Below are 16,158 nucleotides of genomic sequence, written 5' to 3' on the forward strand. Positions count from 1 at the left end.
CTAAATGTACCCGAAAACTTTTACACACGGTGCGATTGCGACGTCGTCGTTTCAATTTCCAAGTCTTCTCTTCTTTTCTTCTCCTCCATATTCTGGTTATGGCTGCAATCGATCAGGACTAGTTGATCTCAAACCCCTGTAAATCAACGGCGATCCCCAAAATGGATCTCCCTGTGTGTTCGGAATCAGATCCACCGTCTGTGGTTGCGACCGCCGTGAGCTCCTCGGAACCACTGGTCCCAGTTGACGTCCGTTGGACCGATTGTTCTGCATATGATGAATCATTCTTCGTTGATTAGGGGAAGAAATTGTCATTTTATTTGAAGATCGATAATTAGTGTTGACGGTGATTTAATCTTACTCTGGAAGCAGAGGATCTGGAATCGCTACGACGCTGGAGACGAGGCTGTGCGTAAACAGGAGAAGAAATTAGTGGAGACGATGATCCTAAACTATTAGGAATTTTTCGAAACCCTAAGGAATTGATTTATTTGCTTACTCTTCGCAGACGGTGGAGGATTCGCCTATGCTCTCGAGCTGTCGCAATTCTTCCTGCATTATTACGGTAAATTATCGTATTTAATCTCAGAGGGAAAAGAATCGTGGCTGGAGATATGGATTTTATTGTCCGATTAAGGTAAATCTGTGAATCGTAAACGAAATAGCGATCACCTCGATGATATTGATTTCGTTTTGGAGTCTGGTTATGGCCGCTGAGATTCTATGTCTGCCAAAGAAGGTGTTCTTGCTCCGAACTGCAGATTTTGATTTGGTTTCTGAATTGACTCCTTCTTGTCTCTTCGCTGACTCTTCTCCAGACGGCGACGGCGAGGACATCGGCTGTGACTGGTGCTGTTTATCATCATCCATTGTTGCAACTTTCAGGTAATAAATCAAATTCAGAACTCCTTATCTGTTACGATAAATCGCAGAATAGAGAGAAATACAGGAATCTTAGAAAAGCAAGGGGAATTGAAGAGAAGGAGAAGAACTATAGGTTGTTTTGTGAGGAAAAAGGTGGGCGGGGAAGGTGAGAATATTATAAAACATTCAAAAAGGTGAAGAAATGGTGCGGCCAAAGCTGGAAACAAATGATGAAAGCAAGGTTTTATGTGTGTTTTTGTGATGTAATTGGAATAATTGAAGAAAGAAGAAAAAGAGATGAGATTATGATGAAAAGGAATAAAGTGGACAGTCAAAACCCTGTGAAAAAAGTAACACCAAAAGATCAGAAAAAAGCAATTTCTGAACTACAGTTGCTGCTTAAGGTATGCCTTTTTGCCCTCTTCCTCTCTCTCCGCCTCTCTCTCTGCCTCTCTCTCTCTCTCTCTCTCTCTGTCTTGTTCTTCTTCTGGTTCCCTGTTTGATGAGGAAGGAGATTTTGACAATTGAGGGAGAAGAAGAGGAGGGAATTGAGATTTTTAATAGAATTTGAGGAGTTGATGAGGTCAAACAAACCCATCAAAGCCGCCATGTCTCCCTCTCCATTTTTTCTTCCATAGCTTAATTAATATCTTTCTCACACAAACTACCTCCCCATCGCCTCTTCAATGCTACTTTTTTTCTCCTCCATGTTCTAAACCATTAGAATAGAGTCAATTAACACCTAATCTTTGAGCTTCTAAGTTCATTAGTTGTTTAGTTGTGATCTTCCATCTTAATTTTTTTTTCTTTCAACGTGTTAGATTTTGGTGTGGGCCATTCATTTGGACCCATTGAAACGTATATTATTAACCATTAGGTCCGAGGTTCGAATTTCCCTTCGAAATCAGTCCGAGGTCCAAAATTCTCTCTCCATGTTGTTTATGTTATTACCCATTAGGTTAGAGCTTCTAAGTTCATTAGTTGTGCTCTTCAATCTAAAAACTTTTTTTTTTCTTTCAATGTGTTAGCTTTTTGGGGTGGGTAGTTAGTTTGGGGACTCATGAAACATATATTATTAATCATTATTAGGTCAGAGGTTCGAAGTCCCCTTCAAAATCTGTTTGAGGTTCGAAATTCACTCTCCATGTTGTTTATGTTATTAACCATTAGGTCAGAGGTTCGAAATCTACTTTCATTGTTGTGTAGAACCAATACAAAAATTTTGATTTATTTGTTTATCAGTCTTGAAATAGTTATTTTTAATAAATTTTGATACTTACCTTATCGGTTATTATTTTATAAAATAATTAATTTATATCAACCTTCCTCTTTAAAATTATATTTTTATCTAATTTTTTTCATACAGAAGTTATTGAGATTAAAATAGTATTTTAATTGAAGTTAAGATTTTTAATATTATATTATTCAAATCATTGAGAACGCCAAAGCCTTGATTAGATCAATTTTATGAAATTAATTATGATTAGTTTAGTTAGTTTGATTAGTTAAAATTGAATAATGATAGAAGTATTAATATAAAATGCTATGATTTTGAACTTAACACAATAATTGCTTTATTTGGAAATTATTACTCGTTTTGATTAATTAATTAATTAATGAAATCCAACCAATCAATGAAAGTTAATGAATATAATTAATTATTCTGTAGGTTGCATTTATTAAGTAAATAAAAGGAATTGTAGGATGAAGGAAAATCCTGAGTCATTTAGTTATTATTATTTGTTTAATTACCTTTTTTTTTATAATAATTTTTTATTTTTCTAAATTACTTTTTTAGAAAAATTTATATATAATATTACTTTTTTAGAGAATTCACAAATAAACATACAAAAATCAATTTTCATTTTTTTAAATTTTATTTCAAGTGTTTTATTAAAAAAATCAAAATTAAGCACTTCATTCTAAAAACATTTGTGAAAATACCAAAATATCCCTTGCCTTTTCCCACTTTATAACAAAGTTATCCCCAAGTGCAAGGTAAGTACATCTTAAACTCTATCCTCTAAGGAAGGAGAAAAAGGTCAATTTATTTTTATTTCTATTATTTTTTTAATTTTATTTTGGCGGGTATAAAAGGAGGACAAGACAGACCAATTGGCCAATTAGGGCTCAAAAGTTTAAATCTCGCCATTTCCCTCCATTTTCTGACCATGGTGAACTCTCCCTTTGAACTTCCGGATTTCACCACTTCACGGCTCTAACAATCTCATTCTTTGATCTTCTGATCTTATCGGAGCTGTAGGAAATGGCTTTTAGATCATCAATGGCGAAGCTCTCGTTGTTTTCTTTTTCTCCGTTTACAGCATTTGGTCTTCATCTCTACTGCTTCACTGCCGAGAGTCTTCCGGTGCTGTTCCATTTCTACCGCTACTGATTTCGAGTAAGGCAAGGAAGGAGAAGCAAAAGAAATCCAAGAATCTTAAGGCGAATACCTGTGTTTCGAAATCATCGGAGTCTTCTTCTTTATCTTCGAAGTTAGCTTTGGTGAAGGAGAAAACGACTCGCTTCACCAAGGAGTTTGATGAGACCGCTGTCCAGTTCGGCGACACTGCTGCTCACATCCTGGTGACGCTTTCGGAAGTATTGGACGTATTCTCTGCTTCTTCCGGAAGGCCGCTAAGCTCCTTTGTAGATTGCACCGTCGGTGCAGGTGAACACTTCTTAGCTGTTAGTCTCTGTCTTAACATGTTTGCCTTCTTGTCCTGTTCGTCGTTAATGATTGATTCGGTGCATTTTTGGTTAACAATTATTATTCGAATGTGTTTTATGATTGTATTTCTCTCGTCAAATTTTCTGAAATATATTATTATTCGTGTATATCTGCAGCCGGATTAGATGCTCATCCAAATTCCTATCAAAATTTACAATCAATGAGCAGTTTAATGTGCGCTGATTTGTATATTGAATTCAGTATTGTGTTTTATGTGGAGCTACATTTGGCCATAGTAGTGATCGATCTTATCTACGTGCTTTTTTCTTTACTATTGTTTCGCCTGCGAAATTTTGGATTAACTTGCAGTCTGTCATCCTGTGTCGTTCCTTTGATGTTGATGCACGAGAATTTGGAATAAGTGCGGCTTTTGACACAACGTACTTTGATAACTGCTCTTTTCCGTGGCTGTATTCGCTCTCTTAGCATTTTCTGTCCGAGTTGATTTTTCTTTTTCATGATGTTCAATTCTGATTTCGTGTCCTGGAAAACAGATAATTCAAGCACATCCAGAGTTGAAATTTTACTTGCAAATGGAAGTCATCCAATTGCACTTCATAAGGCCGAAGATCGGATTAGTGCTTTCTTCAGCGAGGATTCTGATTTGAAGGCATTCGTACTTCTGAAGAACTTAAATACATGAAATCGCTACTGGCTGACTCAGACGAGAAACCTTTAGATCCTGGAGTTGACGGAATTTTGATGTATTTAGGAATGTCATCCATGCAGGTAAATCAAAGAGAATTCACAGATTTTTAAAATATTTAGCTCAGTCTGTGATGAGGTTCAAGGTACAGTTCTATTAAAACAGTGGAGAGAGTAAACCTGTATGCTAGTACATGTAAGGTGCTAATGGAAATACAAGGCAAATACAGAGTGAACAACATAAAATATATAGAAATAATTGTAGAATGCCAAGTTACTGTTATTTAATATTACAGTTGGGATCCAATGTATGAGTAGTACGGTCCACTTTCTTTACAGGGAAAATCATGATAACAGTTAACAAAGTTATCTTTCCATGATACCTCATTGATTCATCCCATGGAGTTTATGAGATTTAATTTCTCGCATAGAATGTAATCTTTTAACAGCCTGAAATTTGGCAATTTTCCAGGCTGCTTAGGTGGACGATCCTGAAAGGGGAATTAGTGTCTTTGGTGATGGACCTCTTGATATACGAATGGATCCTCAGGTACAAACTGGTTTAATAAATTAGTAGATAATGTATGAGTCCGTTTCTAGCTATTCCATTGTTTATGCTTGCTATACTGTTACTTACCGAATCAACTATAAGCTATTCTTTACGTTTTTCCTTTGTAGTTAAACTGATTCATCCATGCGGGCAAATTTTCTTACAAAAACGTAAAACGATGATACTTTATGTTGTTAGTGTCGTGTTTGGGTGTGCGTGAGACGTATAATAGTCAGTTGCTTGTTTGTACGCGTTCACTTATTTTATTTCATTCTGCGCATGCTGAATTAGAAGTGCTTTTACTGTTACACGCTTATTGCTTTGGTATATTGAGTTACCGATGATTATTTCTGTAACTGTTTGTTGGACCGCCTGCAGATTACTGATTTTCTTTCTAACTGGTCCTTTGTTCTCTTTATGGCTGGATGTAACGGTACAGTCCTTCCCAATCCCACAAGGCCACAAGGGGGTGGACTGCATTCCTCCAGTGAATTAGTTGATCTTCTTATCCGAAAATCCACTTTGGGCTGAAAAGGTAAGCACTGCTCGTTCTTTGAGTCGTGCCTTCATTGATTTTGTTTCTTCTTCTTTTTTCGCGTCTGAGCCACATCGATCTTTGTTTATTATTGTTCCTTGTCATATCAATCATGATTGTGTCTCTATGAATTTGAGGTCCATTTCTTTTCACCCCGACCTTTGTAATTTCATATCATTTCATCTTTACATAAGGACTCGCTTGAAAATAAGTTAAAAGATCATTTTCTTACTTTGGTATGAATATGTGATGTAAAATTTAATGGAAATAGAAGAATATTCCAAGCTCTGAGGATTGCTGTTAATGATTGACTGAAGGTATTAGAAGACGCCACCCTGTATGCATATCATTTCTTTCCACAGTTTGGAGGGTAGGGTTGTGAAGCAAACATTTCTGGATATCATAAACCCGAAAACCGAAAGAGATGAGTGATTCAGGACAGGAATGGATTAAGCATGGTGTGAAGGGTTCAAAAGGTACACTCTATAGAGGAAGAGAGGTTGAATCGGCGCAGTAGGAATGCTAAGCTCAAGGTAATTCGGAAGGATAATGTTGTCTTCTGATGGGAAACCAGTGAGTGTGCGGACTTCATTATTATGGTCATCTGGTAGGTGCGCATCAAGGTTTGCCAGTCACATCTATTTCCTTTTCATGAACGACTTCTCTCTCTACGTTTATATTAACTTTCTGATTTCATTTTATTTTTATTTTTTCGATTATCAGTTTGATTGAAAATGTTTATTTTTTAAACAGAATCAAGTCCATTTCAATTTTTAAGACTCAAGGTTTGGGGTTGATTTTCTTTTTCAAAAAACAGGATTTTGTATGCTACAGATAACTACTTGAGTTTTGGATATTGTTTTCTATCTATAAAAATTGTGCTTGATTTTTCAAAACTAAGCTTATAAACACCATTTAAGCTTGTTTTTAAAATTTATCTAAGAATTCACACATTGACAATCACACCCAAAAGAAAGTTCATTTTTGTTTTTGAAATAGTAATAACTATTTCAGTGCCTTAAATTCTATTTTAATAACAGGATAGAAAACATTGTCGACGAACAAGAAAAATGTTATATAAAAATTGTGGCTAACATTATAATTCATTTTTCTAGTTATAAAAATTTTTAAACATCTATGCCATTGATTTTTTAAAAACGTAATGAAGGATGAGGGAAGGGAAACAAAGTATGAGAAAGGGTTGCTAAAAATAGATTACAATAAAATGGAATTATATTCATGAGAAATCTACTCTTAAGATTCTTTTCTGCTCTTTACAGGGGCCGGTTAGCGAATCTGCACAACATCCCCTTGAAACGTAGGGAAATGATTTACCAGATAAAACTACCTGAAAGGGACACAGACGATCAATGTTTAATAGACTATGCAGCCAGCAATGGATAATCAAAAACTAATTATTCCTCATAATGCAATCAGCAAACGAGTGTAAAATGCTACTTCTACTTTTGCAATTGTTGCAGGGTAATATGAAGTTGTTGGAAACAAGCTAAATGGTATGAAATCAGATACCTGAATGGAGCGATGGTTGAAAAATCCAGTAATCAACTTCTGGTGCCGCTTCGACAATAGTCCAAGTGCCTTTAAAAAACCCGGTAATCAACCTCAAATATCTGTTTGATCTTGAGAAAAATAACCAATATATATTTACATCGGTACTAAATATGGCCGCTTTGACAAGACTCCCCCGTCCAAGCCGCATTTGGTGAAGGCAACGTACTCCTAATGAACAGAAAATACCAATTTCAACATCATAATATATATAAGATAGATAGTAACTAACTCAACTCAGGTATGAGAACATACAAAATGCAAGTACAATTGATAACTCACAGAGGCGCTCGCAAAGACAGACGAAATGCGTTCCACAAATCCAAAGAATCAACCTGCAGCAAATGGATGGTATTGGCAGTTGTTTACATTGAACATCATAAACTCAAGAGCATGGACGGGAAAAAAATAGATTTTCGTTCCACTTGCCATAATAAACATTGATAATTTTACCCTATAATCAATCACTTATCAGAAAAGAAACTAATTTGTAAGAATCCAAATCCCTTTCCCATCAAGAAGCATGAAGAGAAAGATGAGAGGAAAATTCAAAGATACTTACTCACCAAGTGATCAGACTTCACATCTGTAGAATCATCATCAACCTCCACAAGAAGTATCCTGAGCCACAATTTCAGAAAAATATCAATTAGAAAAGTTCTAAAACATTGGTAAAAAAAACATACAGAATTAAGAAAAGTGTCATTTAATGATAAATAAGAGTGGCACCTGCATATTATTAAGGCCCGAACACACCTAGCATAATTAGAGCATATGATGTTCCCTTAGGAGCTGCAAAAAGACATGCCTGCAGTAATAAATCAGCTCTTAACTGTTAAGATGGAGAGAAACTAGACAGCTAACAAACCATTAAATGCTTTCAAAGTTGAGAGAGTTGACAAAGAATGAAGAGCAATGGATGATGAAGATACTGCTAGAATAATACACCTGCAGAGAGAGATGGGAAGCCCATGCAATCTCTTGCTTCGGAGCTCTCTCAGAATCAATTTGTACAAACAACCTCATCTTCAGAATCTAAGTCAATCCAAGAACTAATTTTGCCTGGGACACAAAAAATAATAATAAATAATAAATAAATAAAATATTACAAAATATACTCATTGTATGCTACAATAAGTGTAAGAAACCAGAGAGCAGACAAGCAATCGAATATTAAATTTTCACAAGGCTACCAACAACGTGGCTGTTCAATGAGAACACCGTTCTCTTTTTGTTTCAAGCTTGGCCGACAAGATGGATCCATTTGAAGCAATATTTACCAAATAACAGTTTTAGGAAGTTATGAAATCAAAATATCCTCACAAATGTTAATCAAATACATATCTACAAGTTAAGAGTAACCAGACATCCCAAAGATTTGTTAATATCCACTCATCAAAATGTATTTAACAGTCCAAGTGTGAAGATTACATGGTCTATATTCACTGCACGGACAATTAATAAATATTGTTTTCGGTGAGCTTACTGACCATTCACACAAAAAAAATACAGCTATGAGCTGATGTGTGACTAGCTAATTGGCCACCATTAGTACTCTGCAAATATGGAGAATCAAACAAACTACGTTGATGGATGTATCATTTTCAAAAAGATCCAACAGTACTGTAAAATCTAAATATCTACAACCTCAGGTGCGGCATGCCTTATAAGCATGCAGATGATAAATTTTATTGCTCCAGAAACTTCATAAACGTTTCAAGCTTGAAGCGGCTGTGTATCAATTCAATAAATAGAAGTAAACGAATATAAGAATGAAGGAAATGGCATCAAATACGAAAATAATTAGCGATCCTCTAGTGAAATATCAAGTATCTTATCGTTCTTATATTTTTGAGCCAGATTATTACTGTACATCCAGCCATACTCTTCGACACGGTTTGAGAAATGTACTTTGACAGCCTTGAAGTGAAACCACACGATCTTCCTTCACTAGATTGGCTGCCAAACGACGTTGATTTAGGTGAGCTTACTGACCATTCACACAGAACATACAGCTAAATAGCCGGTGTGTGACTGGCTAATTAGCCACCGTAATAACAAGAAACAGTGCAAAACAACAACGAAATAAAGATCTAACCAACGTACTCCGTTCACTTTCAAACAAACAGACAAAGAACGCTATTCTTGGATACGGAGAGAAAAATGCGCACTACGTGCAAACGCAAAAGAAAAATAACACTCATCGAACGCCATTTCTCAGTCAGTTGAGGTCTAAACATCATTTCCAGCAGTAAATATCGAAAAGAGAAATGGAAGAATGCTAACCAAAGGAGTGACGACTAAGTCAAATGGAGCAGAGGCACACCGTCATCGAACTCAGTCGCCACGTCACAAAACAGAGACTCGATCTTGTCGCCAATCGATCTCCAAGCGGCATTTTCGTAGAACAGCACCTTGAAAGAGCCAAAATAGAGAGAGAGAGGGAGGGAGGGAGAAACAGGGATTTGTTGGGGTTTTAAATGGAAGTTTTGGGCGCCGATATTTAAGTGGAGGGATTTCTAACAAGAAGCTAGGGTTTTGAGCGCGAGGCCCAATCGATGTGGAACACGTAAAACGACATGTCGACTACTGAATGACAAAAACTAGATTTTTAATATGTTAATCTTAATAAATTCAATCGTCATGTCCGATGGTAGGATGGGATTTTTTTTTTTTTTTTTTTTTTTTTTTTTTTTTTTTTTTTTTTTGATGATTGACTATGTGAATTTTAGATCCCGACCTTAAGGCAAGTGCTACATATTAATTTATGTCATACTACTCGGTTCAAAACTCCTAAATAATTAATTTTTTTTTACAATTATTATAAGTTAGGTCGAGGTTGAAAATGAAAAATAAAAACTCATACTATCATGATATAATTTCATTGATGAACATTCCTTGAAATATCATATTCACAATTAAGTCCTTACTTAATAGTCAATTACAGTGCAGTAAACTGAAACTGAATTATTATTCTCACCGAACAAAGAAATTTCATGCGTTGTTCTTAAGAGCCTCAGCACTGTCTCCGTTTTCCTCAATTTCATCAAAGTAGTCCTCTCGAGCATTTCCAGCCAACATCAGGGTAACCAACCAGAAGAGGGATGAATCAAGGGATAGAAAGGCACCACCACCCAGAAGACCAGTCTTAGCGGTCGGGCATGCTGCCTCGAGATTGTGATGAACGTTGCGAGTCAAGTGAATTTGCTCGATGACTGTAGGCCATAGAAGCAAAGTTATAGCCAATCCAGTTGTGAACCTGCAAACACAGAGGGTGGATTCAAATGATATGGCAACAATGCCTTACAGAAACCACACCGATCCGATCGATATGAATGTTTGATTGATAACGTTTCCATTTCACATTTTATTTTTATTGAGGGTGGAGAGAAAGACGATAATTAGGTGGTGCATTATCCCAAGGATCGAATCCATTCGACGACTTGGGGAAAAAGAACATCCATTGCAACTCGACTTCATCAAAATGTAAATAAAAACAGATCCCAAGTGATCAAATAAATACGGCAATGGACGACAACACACCTCTCAACTGATAAACATGCAAGAAATCTTGTTTCAAATCAAACCGCAGGAGTAGATTCTCAGAGAAAAGCAAGAATTTAATGAAACCATAATACAAGTAAATACTACAAAGTTTAGAAGTTTTAGCCAACAGTTAGAGTAAAGGATGTGAATTGGAAAGAGAACTTACAGGGCAATGTTGAAGAAAATGGAGAAAGTGCTGCTCTTAAACATCGCACCTCGAGGAACGGATTTTCCTTGGTAAGGATAGAACAAAGAGAAGTATCCTGCAATTGAAGAAGCAAGAAGAAACGCAACGGAAAGATATCCCAGGGCCACAGTTGGGTCCGCTGGATATTGACAGATAACAATGCCTTTGCCTGGGATGGGAGTTCCGGATGCAGGCTGCCCACAAGCAAACACAACAAAAAAAGGACAGTGCCCATTAATGAGGGAGCGAGGAAAATTCTCAGGACACGAGAGTAAGCTAACTTATATGATATAGACAAAGACAAACTATTCAACAACAACCAATTCAATCCGCGTCTTAATTCTTGATGTGACAGTTTCAAATGATCAAATATCTACACAGTAAGAATCAAACAATTTATGAACAGAAGCTTACCTTCTTGTTCTCAGCTACGACTCCAAATATAAAGGATATCACACCTAGAGTTGTGACAGTAAGAGACATTATCTTGACAGACACGGCCATTGATCCCAAGATAAATTTTACCAGACACCTGCAGGGAACAAAAGAGTTTTCAGAACGGATGGAAAACAAGGCAGATTTAATAGAATATGTTATGACTGCAAGTTTTTTTTTTTTTTTTTTTTTTTTTATAGAATATAGTTTTTCCAGATTCACAGTGGAAAAATACAGACTCCTCAATAGCTTCCCCTCTAGTCATGTGTTCTAAGAGATTCCACACTATAAGATCCAAAGAAGATCAATGATACGACTGAAGATTAGTGGAAAACACACCGCACGAAAAGCAATAACATCAAACGTTCCAATCTTAGCTTGATCGCTCTAATCCCCAAGCAAACCAAATTAAGAATCATCTTTTGTCAATCACAGGAAAAAAAATCATACACGGGGAAGAATCACGAAAGTAAGAACAATAGAACTAAAATCTAATAATCGAACAATCAAACGAAAGCTACTCTGTAACAGCAATTCAGCTCCAACCTAGATACCATAATCAAGCCGAGAAATCATAAACAACTTAAACAATACCTAAAACACGAAATTCTCCTCCAATTTCTACAGAAAAACAAAATTCAATCACCAAAATTGGCGGCAAGGGTGATTTACGGAATATTCACAGAAAAAACGATTAAATTCAAGAGAAATCGCAAGAAAACCTACAGAATTGAACGACGAAGAAAAATGTGCAAGAGAACAGGAAAATCGCTTTCGTTCCCGCTCCCACTCCCACTCCGGATTTCGGCGAAGACTATGGAATGAGATAAGTCAATGCTTGATATTTATAGTGCTCGGTATCGTCCAATGTATATCCTGGAATCTACTTGTAATCTCTGTAGGCGTATTTAAAATATGGAATTGGGAATTATGTCGTTTTTAAAAAGTCAGACTTAAGCGCCAGCTGGCATTGGTTTTAACTAGGGTTAATTTTTAACCATATTAATGAATGTCTGCCCCCAAACAAACAAAAAAAAAACAAACAAACAAACAGATGAACACATAACTTAATCAATCTAATTTTTATGATTTTAGTTTGAGGGTGATATCCATGCCAAATCATCATAGGTGTAAGTAACAAGCTCGTGTCGACTGGGTTAATGTGTCTGACCGTAATGATCCCACAAGAAAGGCATGGGTCGGAAAAAAAAACGAACAACAAAACGCACCGATTGATACATGCGGGAGTGTTCAAAATTATTTGTGAACCACCAGGTGATGAATCCAACCCAAATTATCGTGATTTGAGTTTTTTTTTAGCACGCATAATAGAAAAAAATTAAAAAAAAGAAACTAAGTAATGCATAGACGGAAGGTGATAAAATGGTCGAATTATAGAGGGTGATCCTTGAGCCAAGATATCGATCGTGTATGTTTTTAAGCGTGTGTAGCAAGCTCACAAGCTACCGAGTTGCACTTTTGATTAACAAAAAGATGGTATTGGTCTCTACTACATCGATGCTAGTTGCTGATAGAATTAACAAACGTTTGGAGCTTGTTTACGTGTCAAAATATTTTGCGACATAAGGTTCGAGAGGATAGCTTAGTATGCTTTAAACAGTAAGAAATGAATACGCGCCTTTAATACTTTAGGAATACCTTCGCGAAGAGATATTTTTTTGACAAGCTAGATACAACTAACTGAATATTTAATTTGATCTAAAGTCATCGTACTTTTTCCACTGGGGTCACAAACTTATGCACCAATGACCGCACCACTGTTTCTTATAACTGTATTAAACTTCAATTTGATGGAGAAGGTTCATTGATCAACAATACGAACAACGAAATAGTAATGAGCTCCCATTATCAACTTATGAGCTATCGAATATTTGATGCTCAACCCCACTTTTTTATGTAAGATATAAAATTTTCGATTTAGATAGTTCGACCGTAAATACACCTATCGGTATAATTAGGAAGCAAAAAAAACAAAAAAACATATCTAATGTTTGAAATATCTCGAAAAAAATGGTGAGAGATTAATAACACAAATCTCGGCTTCTTTTATATATATATAACTTTTAGGTCAGGTTGGTTTGACTATAAACACGAGGTTATACGTATGGATATAAATGGGAAAAAACTCTTAAATATGGCTTTTATGTCAATTTTACCCTTTCATTATAAGTATTCTAGCTAGCAACATGGTACCGAGGTAGGAGGGTTGAGTTGAAAAAATCTTTCGGACCAATTTAAAATATGGGTCGGTGACTCGAGCAATCAAAATAGAGTTTAAAACTCATGGATTGAGTTGGATTGGATTATCGGGTTGTCATTTTTTTTTAATTATTTAAAAATCATATTTATCCACCATACACGTTACACTTTAATAACTAAAATTTAAATATTACTAATATTTGTTCATTTTATGTTTCGGTGATTTGATTTTGCATGTTTATTTATTTTTTTCGGGTAAGTAATATTTTAATGGCTCGACATATATTTTTTTTGTTTAAAATTTTACAAAAATAGAGAATCAAACGGGACCGAGTTGCCTTTCCTACCTTAGGAACATCCCTACCTTAGGAACATGAAAAATATCATTAAAATTTCAATGATAAATTAATAATTAAATTTAAAAAATACTCTGAAACTATGTGATTTATTTTTAAAATACATCTATTTATGCCATATTATTTGCTTCAAAACTATTAAATATTTAAATATTATATCTATATATATATATATATATATATATATATATATATATATAGATATAGATATATATAAAAACTCATACAATTATACTATAATTTTGAACATTTCTTGGAATATCATATTCACAATTAAGTCTGTACTTAATAGTCAATCACAACGGTAAAGTGAAACTCTGAACCAAGAAATTTCATGCGTCGTTCTTAAGAGGTTCACCACTGGCTCCTTTTTCCTCTATTTCATCAAAGTAATCCTCTCGAGCATTTTCAGCCAACATCAGGGCAACCAACCAGAAGAGGGATGAATCAAGTGATAGAAATGCACCACCACCCAGAAGACCCGTCTTAGCGGTTGGGCACGCTGTCTCGAGATTCTGATGAACGTTACGAGTCAAGTGAATTTGCTCGGTGACTGTAGGCCATACGAGCAAAGTTATAGCCAATCCAGTTGTGAACCTGCAAACATAGAGAGTGGATTCAAATGATATGGCAACAATGCCTTACAGAAACCACACCGATCGATATGAATGTTCGATTGATAACATTTCTATTTCATTTTTATTGAGGGTAGAGAGGAAGATGATAATTAGGTGGTGCATTATCCCAAGGATCGAATTCATTCGACGACTCGGGGAAAAAGAACATCCATTGCAGCTCGACTTCATCAAAATGAAAATAAAAACAGATCCCAAGTGATCAAATAAATACGGCAATGGATGATAACACACCGTAGGAGTAGATTCTCAGACAAAAGCAAGAATTTCACGGAACTATAATATTGAAACCATAATGCAAGTAAATACTACAAAGTTTAGAAGATTTAGCTAACAGTTAGAGTAAAGGATGCGACTTGGAAAGAGAACTTACAAGGCAATGTTGAAGAAAATAGAGAAACTGCTGCTCTTAAACATGGCACCTCGAGGAGCGGATTTTCCTTGGTAAGGATAGAACAAAGAGAAGTATCCTGCAATTGAAGAAGCAAGAAGAAACGCAACTGAAAGATATCCCAGGGCCACAGTTGGGTCCGCTGGATATTTACAGATAACAATGCCTTTGCCTGGGATGGGAGTTCCGGATGCAGGCTGCCCACAAGCAAACACAACAAAAAAAGGACAGTGTCCATTAATGAGGGAGCGAGGAACATTCTCAGGACACGAGAGTAAGCTAACTTATATGATATAGACACAGACAACCATTCAACAACAACCAATTCAGTCCGTATCTTAATTCTTGTTGTGACTGTTTCAAATGATCAAATATGTACACAGTAAGAATCAAACAATTTATGAACAGAAGCTTACCTTCTTGTTCTCAGCTACGACTCCAAATATAAAGGATATCACACCTAGAGTTGCGACAGTAAGAGACATTATTTTAACAGACACCGCCATTGATCCCAAGATAAATGTTACCAGTCACCTACAGGGAACAAAAGAGTTTTCAGAACGGATGGAAAACAAGGCAGATCGGATAGAATAAGTTATGACTGTAGGTTTTTTTTTTTTTACAGAATATAGTTTTTCAAAATTCACAATGGAAAACTACAGCCTCCTCAATTGCTTCCCCGCTAGTCATGTGTTCTAAAAGATTCTACACTCCAAACTCCAAGGAAGATCAATGATACAATAGAAGATTATAGATAAACACACCGCACGAAAAGCAATAGCATCAGATGTTCCAATCTTAGCTTGATTACTCTAATCCCTAAGTCATTGACAGGAAAAAAAAAAAAAAATCATACATGGGGAAGAATCACGAGAGTAAACAGAATAGAACTAAAATCTCATAATCGAACAGTCAAACGGAAAGCTTCTCTGTAACAACAAATCAGCTCCAGCCTAGATACCACAATCAAGCCGAGAAATCATAAACAACTTAAACAATACCCAAAACAAAATTCGATCGCCAAAATTGGCGGCAACGGTGATGATTTACGAACGATTAAATTCAAGAGGAATTGCAAGCAAACCTATAGAACTGAACGACGAAGAAAAATGGGCAAGACAACAGGAAAATCGCTTTCGTTCCAGCTCCCACTCCCACTCCGGATTTCGGCGAAGACTATGGAAGGAGATCAGTCAATGCTTGATATTTATAGTACTCAGTATCGTCCGATGGGAATCTACGTAATCTCGGGGGGAGGCGTATTTAAAAAATGGAATTAAACAGTTTTTTTTATTATTATTATTATTTTTTTATATTTTTTTAAATTAGGAATTATGTCGTTTTTTGAAATCCACAAGGAAAATGATTCATTGAGAGATAAAAATGGACTTTTAAAATGTCTGACTTGGCGCCAGCTGGCATTCGTTTTTAACCGTATTAATTACATGTTTGCAACTGTGTTCAAAATTACTGTGTTCAAAACCGTATTAATCA

General features: G+C 35.8%; 3 protein-coding genes, 1 long non-coding RNA gene and 1 pseudogene across 8 annotated transcripts; 1 reads left to right on the forward strand and 4 right to left on the reverse strand.

Annotated features, from left to right (window-relative positions):
• On the reverse strand, nucleotides 1-1,410 carry LOC111476672 (guanine nucleotide-binding protein subunit gamma 2-like). The gene is made up of 4 exons (XM_023120448.1): nucleotides 673-1,410; nucleotides 500-552; nucleotides 362-406; nucleotides 1-267 (listed from the first exon to the last, which is right to left on the reverse strand). The coding sequence occupies exons 1-4, from the start codon at nucleotides 868-870 to the stop codon at nucleotides 186-188; spliced, it is 378 nt and encodes a 125-aa protein (XP_022976216.1). The 5' UTR covers nucleotides 871-1,410; the 3' UTR covers nucleotides 1-185.
• A 1,295-nt stretch (nucleotides 1,411-2,705) lies between these two features.
• On the forward strand, nucleotides 2,706-5,456 carry LOC111476668 (annotated as a pseudogene).
• Nucleotides 5,457-6,326: 870 nt separating this feature from the next.
• LOC111476684 lies at nucleotides 6,327-9,489 on the reverse strand. The gene is made up of 7 exons (XR_002717151.1): nucleotides 9,181-9,489; nucleotides 7,843-7,956; nucleotides 7,624-7,702; nucleotides 7,461-7,515; nucleotides 7,150-7,229; nucleotides 6,856-7,065; nucleotides 6,327-6,673 (listed from the first exon to the last, which is right to left on the reverse strand). It is a non-coding gene; the product is annotated as an uncharacterized LOC111476684 (long non-coding RNA).
• A 276-nt stretch (nucleotides 9,490-9,765) lies between these two features.
• LOC111476666 lies at nucleotides 9,766-11,922 on the reverse strand. 3 transcript variants are annotated; one of them, XM_023120439.1, is made up of 4 exons: nucleotides 11,789-11,922; nucleotides 11,042-11,159; nucleotides 10,607-10,821; nucleotides 9,766-10,153 (listed from the first exon to the last, which is right to left on the reverse strand). In XM_023120439.1, the coding sequence occupies exons 2-4, from the start codon at nucleotides 11,129-11,131 to the stop codon at nucleotides 9,889-9,891; spliced, it is 570 nt and encodes a 189-aa protein (XP_022976207.1). In that variant the 5' UTR covers nucleotides 11,132-11,159; nucleotides 11,789-11,922; the 3' UTR covers nucleotides 9,766-9,888. The 3 variants fall into 3 exon arrangements, with proteins under 3 accessions (XP_022976207.1, XP_022976208.1, XP_022976209.1); XM_023120440.1 differs by having other exon boundaries at nucleotides 11,785-11,885; XM_023120441.1 differs by lacking the exon at nucleotides 11,789-11,922 and adding an exon at nucleotides 11,657-11,774.
• Nucleotides 11,923-13,859: 1,937 nt separating this feature from the next.
• On the reverse strand, nucleotides 13,860-15,884 carry LOC111476667. 3 transcript variants are annotated; one of them, XM_023120445.1, is made up of 5 exons: nucleotides 15,749-15,846; nucleotides 15,429-15,483; nucleotides 15,081-15,198; nucleotides 14,647-14,861; nucleotides 13,860-14,235 (listed from the first exon to the last, which is right to left on the reverse strand). In XM_023120445.1, the coding sequence occupies exons 3-5, from the start codon at nucleotides 15,168-15,170 to the stop codon at nucleotides 13,971-13,973; spliced, it is 570 nt and encodes a 189-aa protein (XP_022976213.1). In that variant the 5' UTR covers nucleotides 15,171-15,198; nucleotides 15,429-15,483; nucleotides 15,749-15,846; the 3' UTR covers nucleotides 13,860-13,970. The 3 variants fall into 3 exon arrangements, with proteins under 3 accessions (XP_022976213.1, XP_022976211.1, XP_022976212.1); XM_023120443.1 differs by lacking the exon at nucleotides 15,429-15,483 and having other exon boundaries at nucleotides 15,749-15,884; XM_023120444.1 differs by lacking the exon at nucleotides 15,429-15,483 and having other exon boundaries at nucleotides 15,753-15,848.
• Nucleotides 15,885-16,158: the final 274 nt, after the last annotated feature.

The sequence above is a fragment of the Cucurbita maxima genome, unplaced genomic scaffold (genome assembly GCF_002738345.1).
Source record: "Cucurbita maxima cultivar Rimu unplaced genomic scaffold, Cmax_1.0 Cma_Scf00003, whole genome shotgun sequence".
NCBI lineage: Eukaryota > Viridiplantae > Streptophyta > Magnoliopsida > Cucurbitales > Cucurbitaceae > Cucurbita > Cucurbita maxima.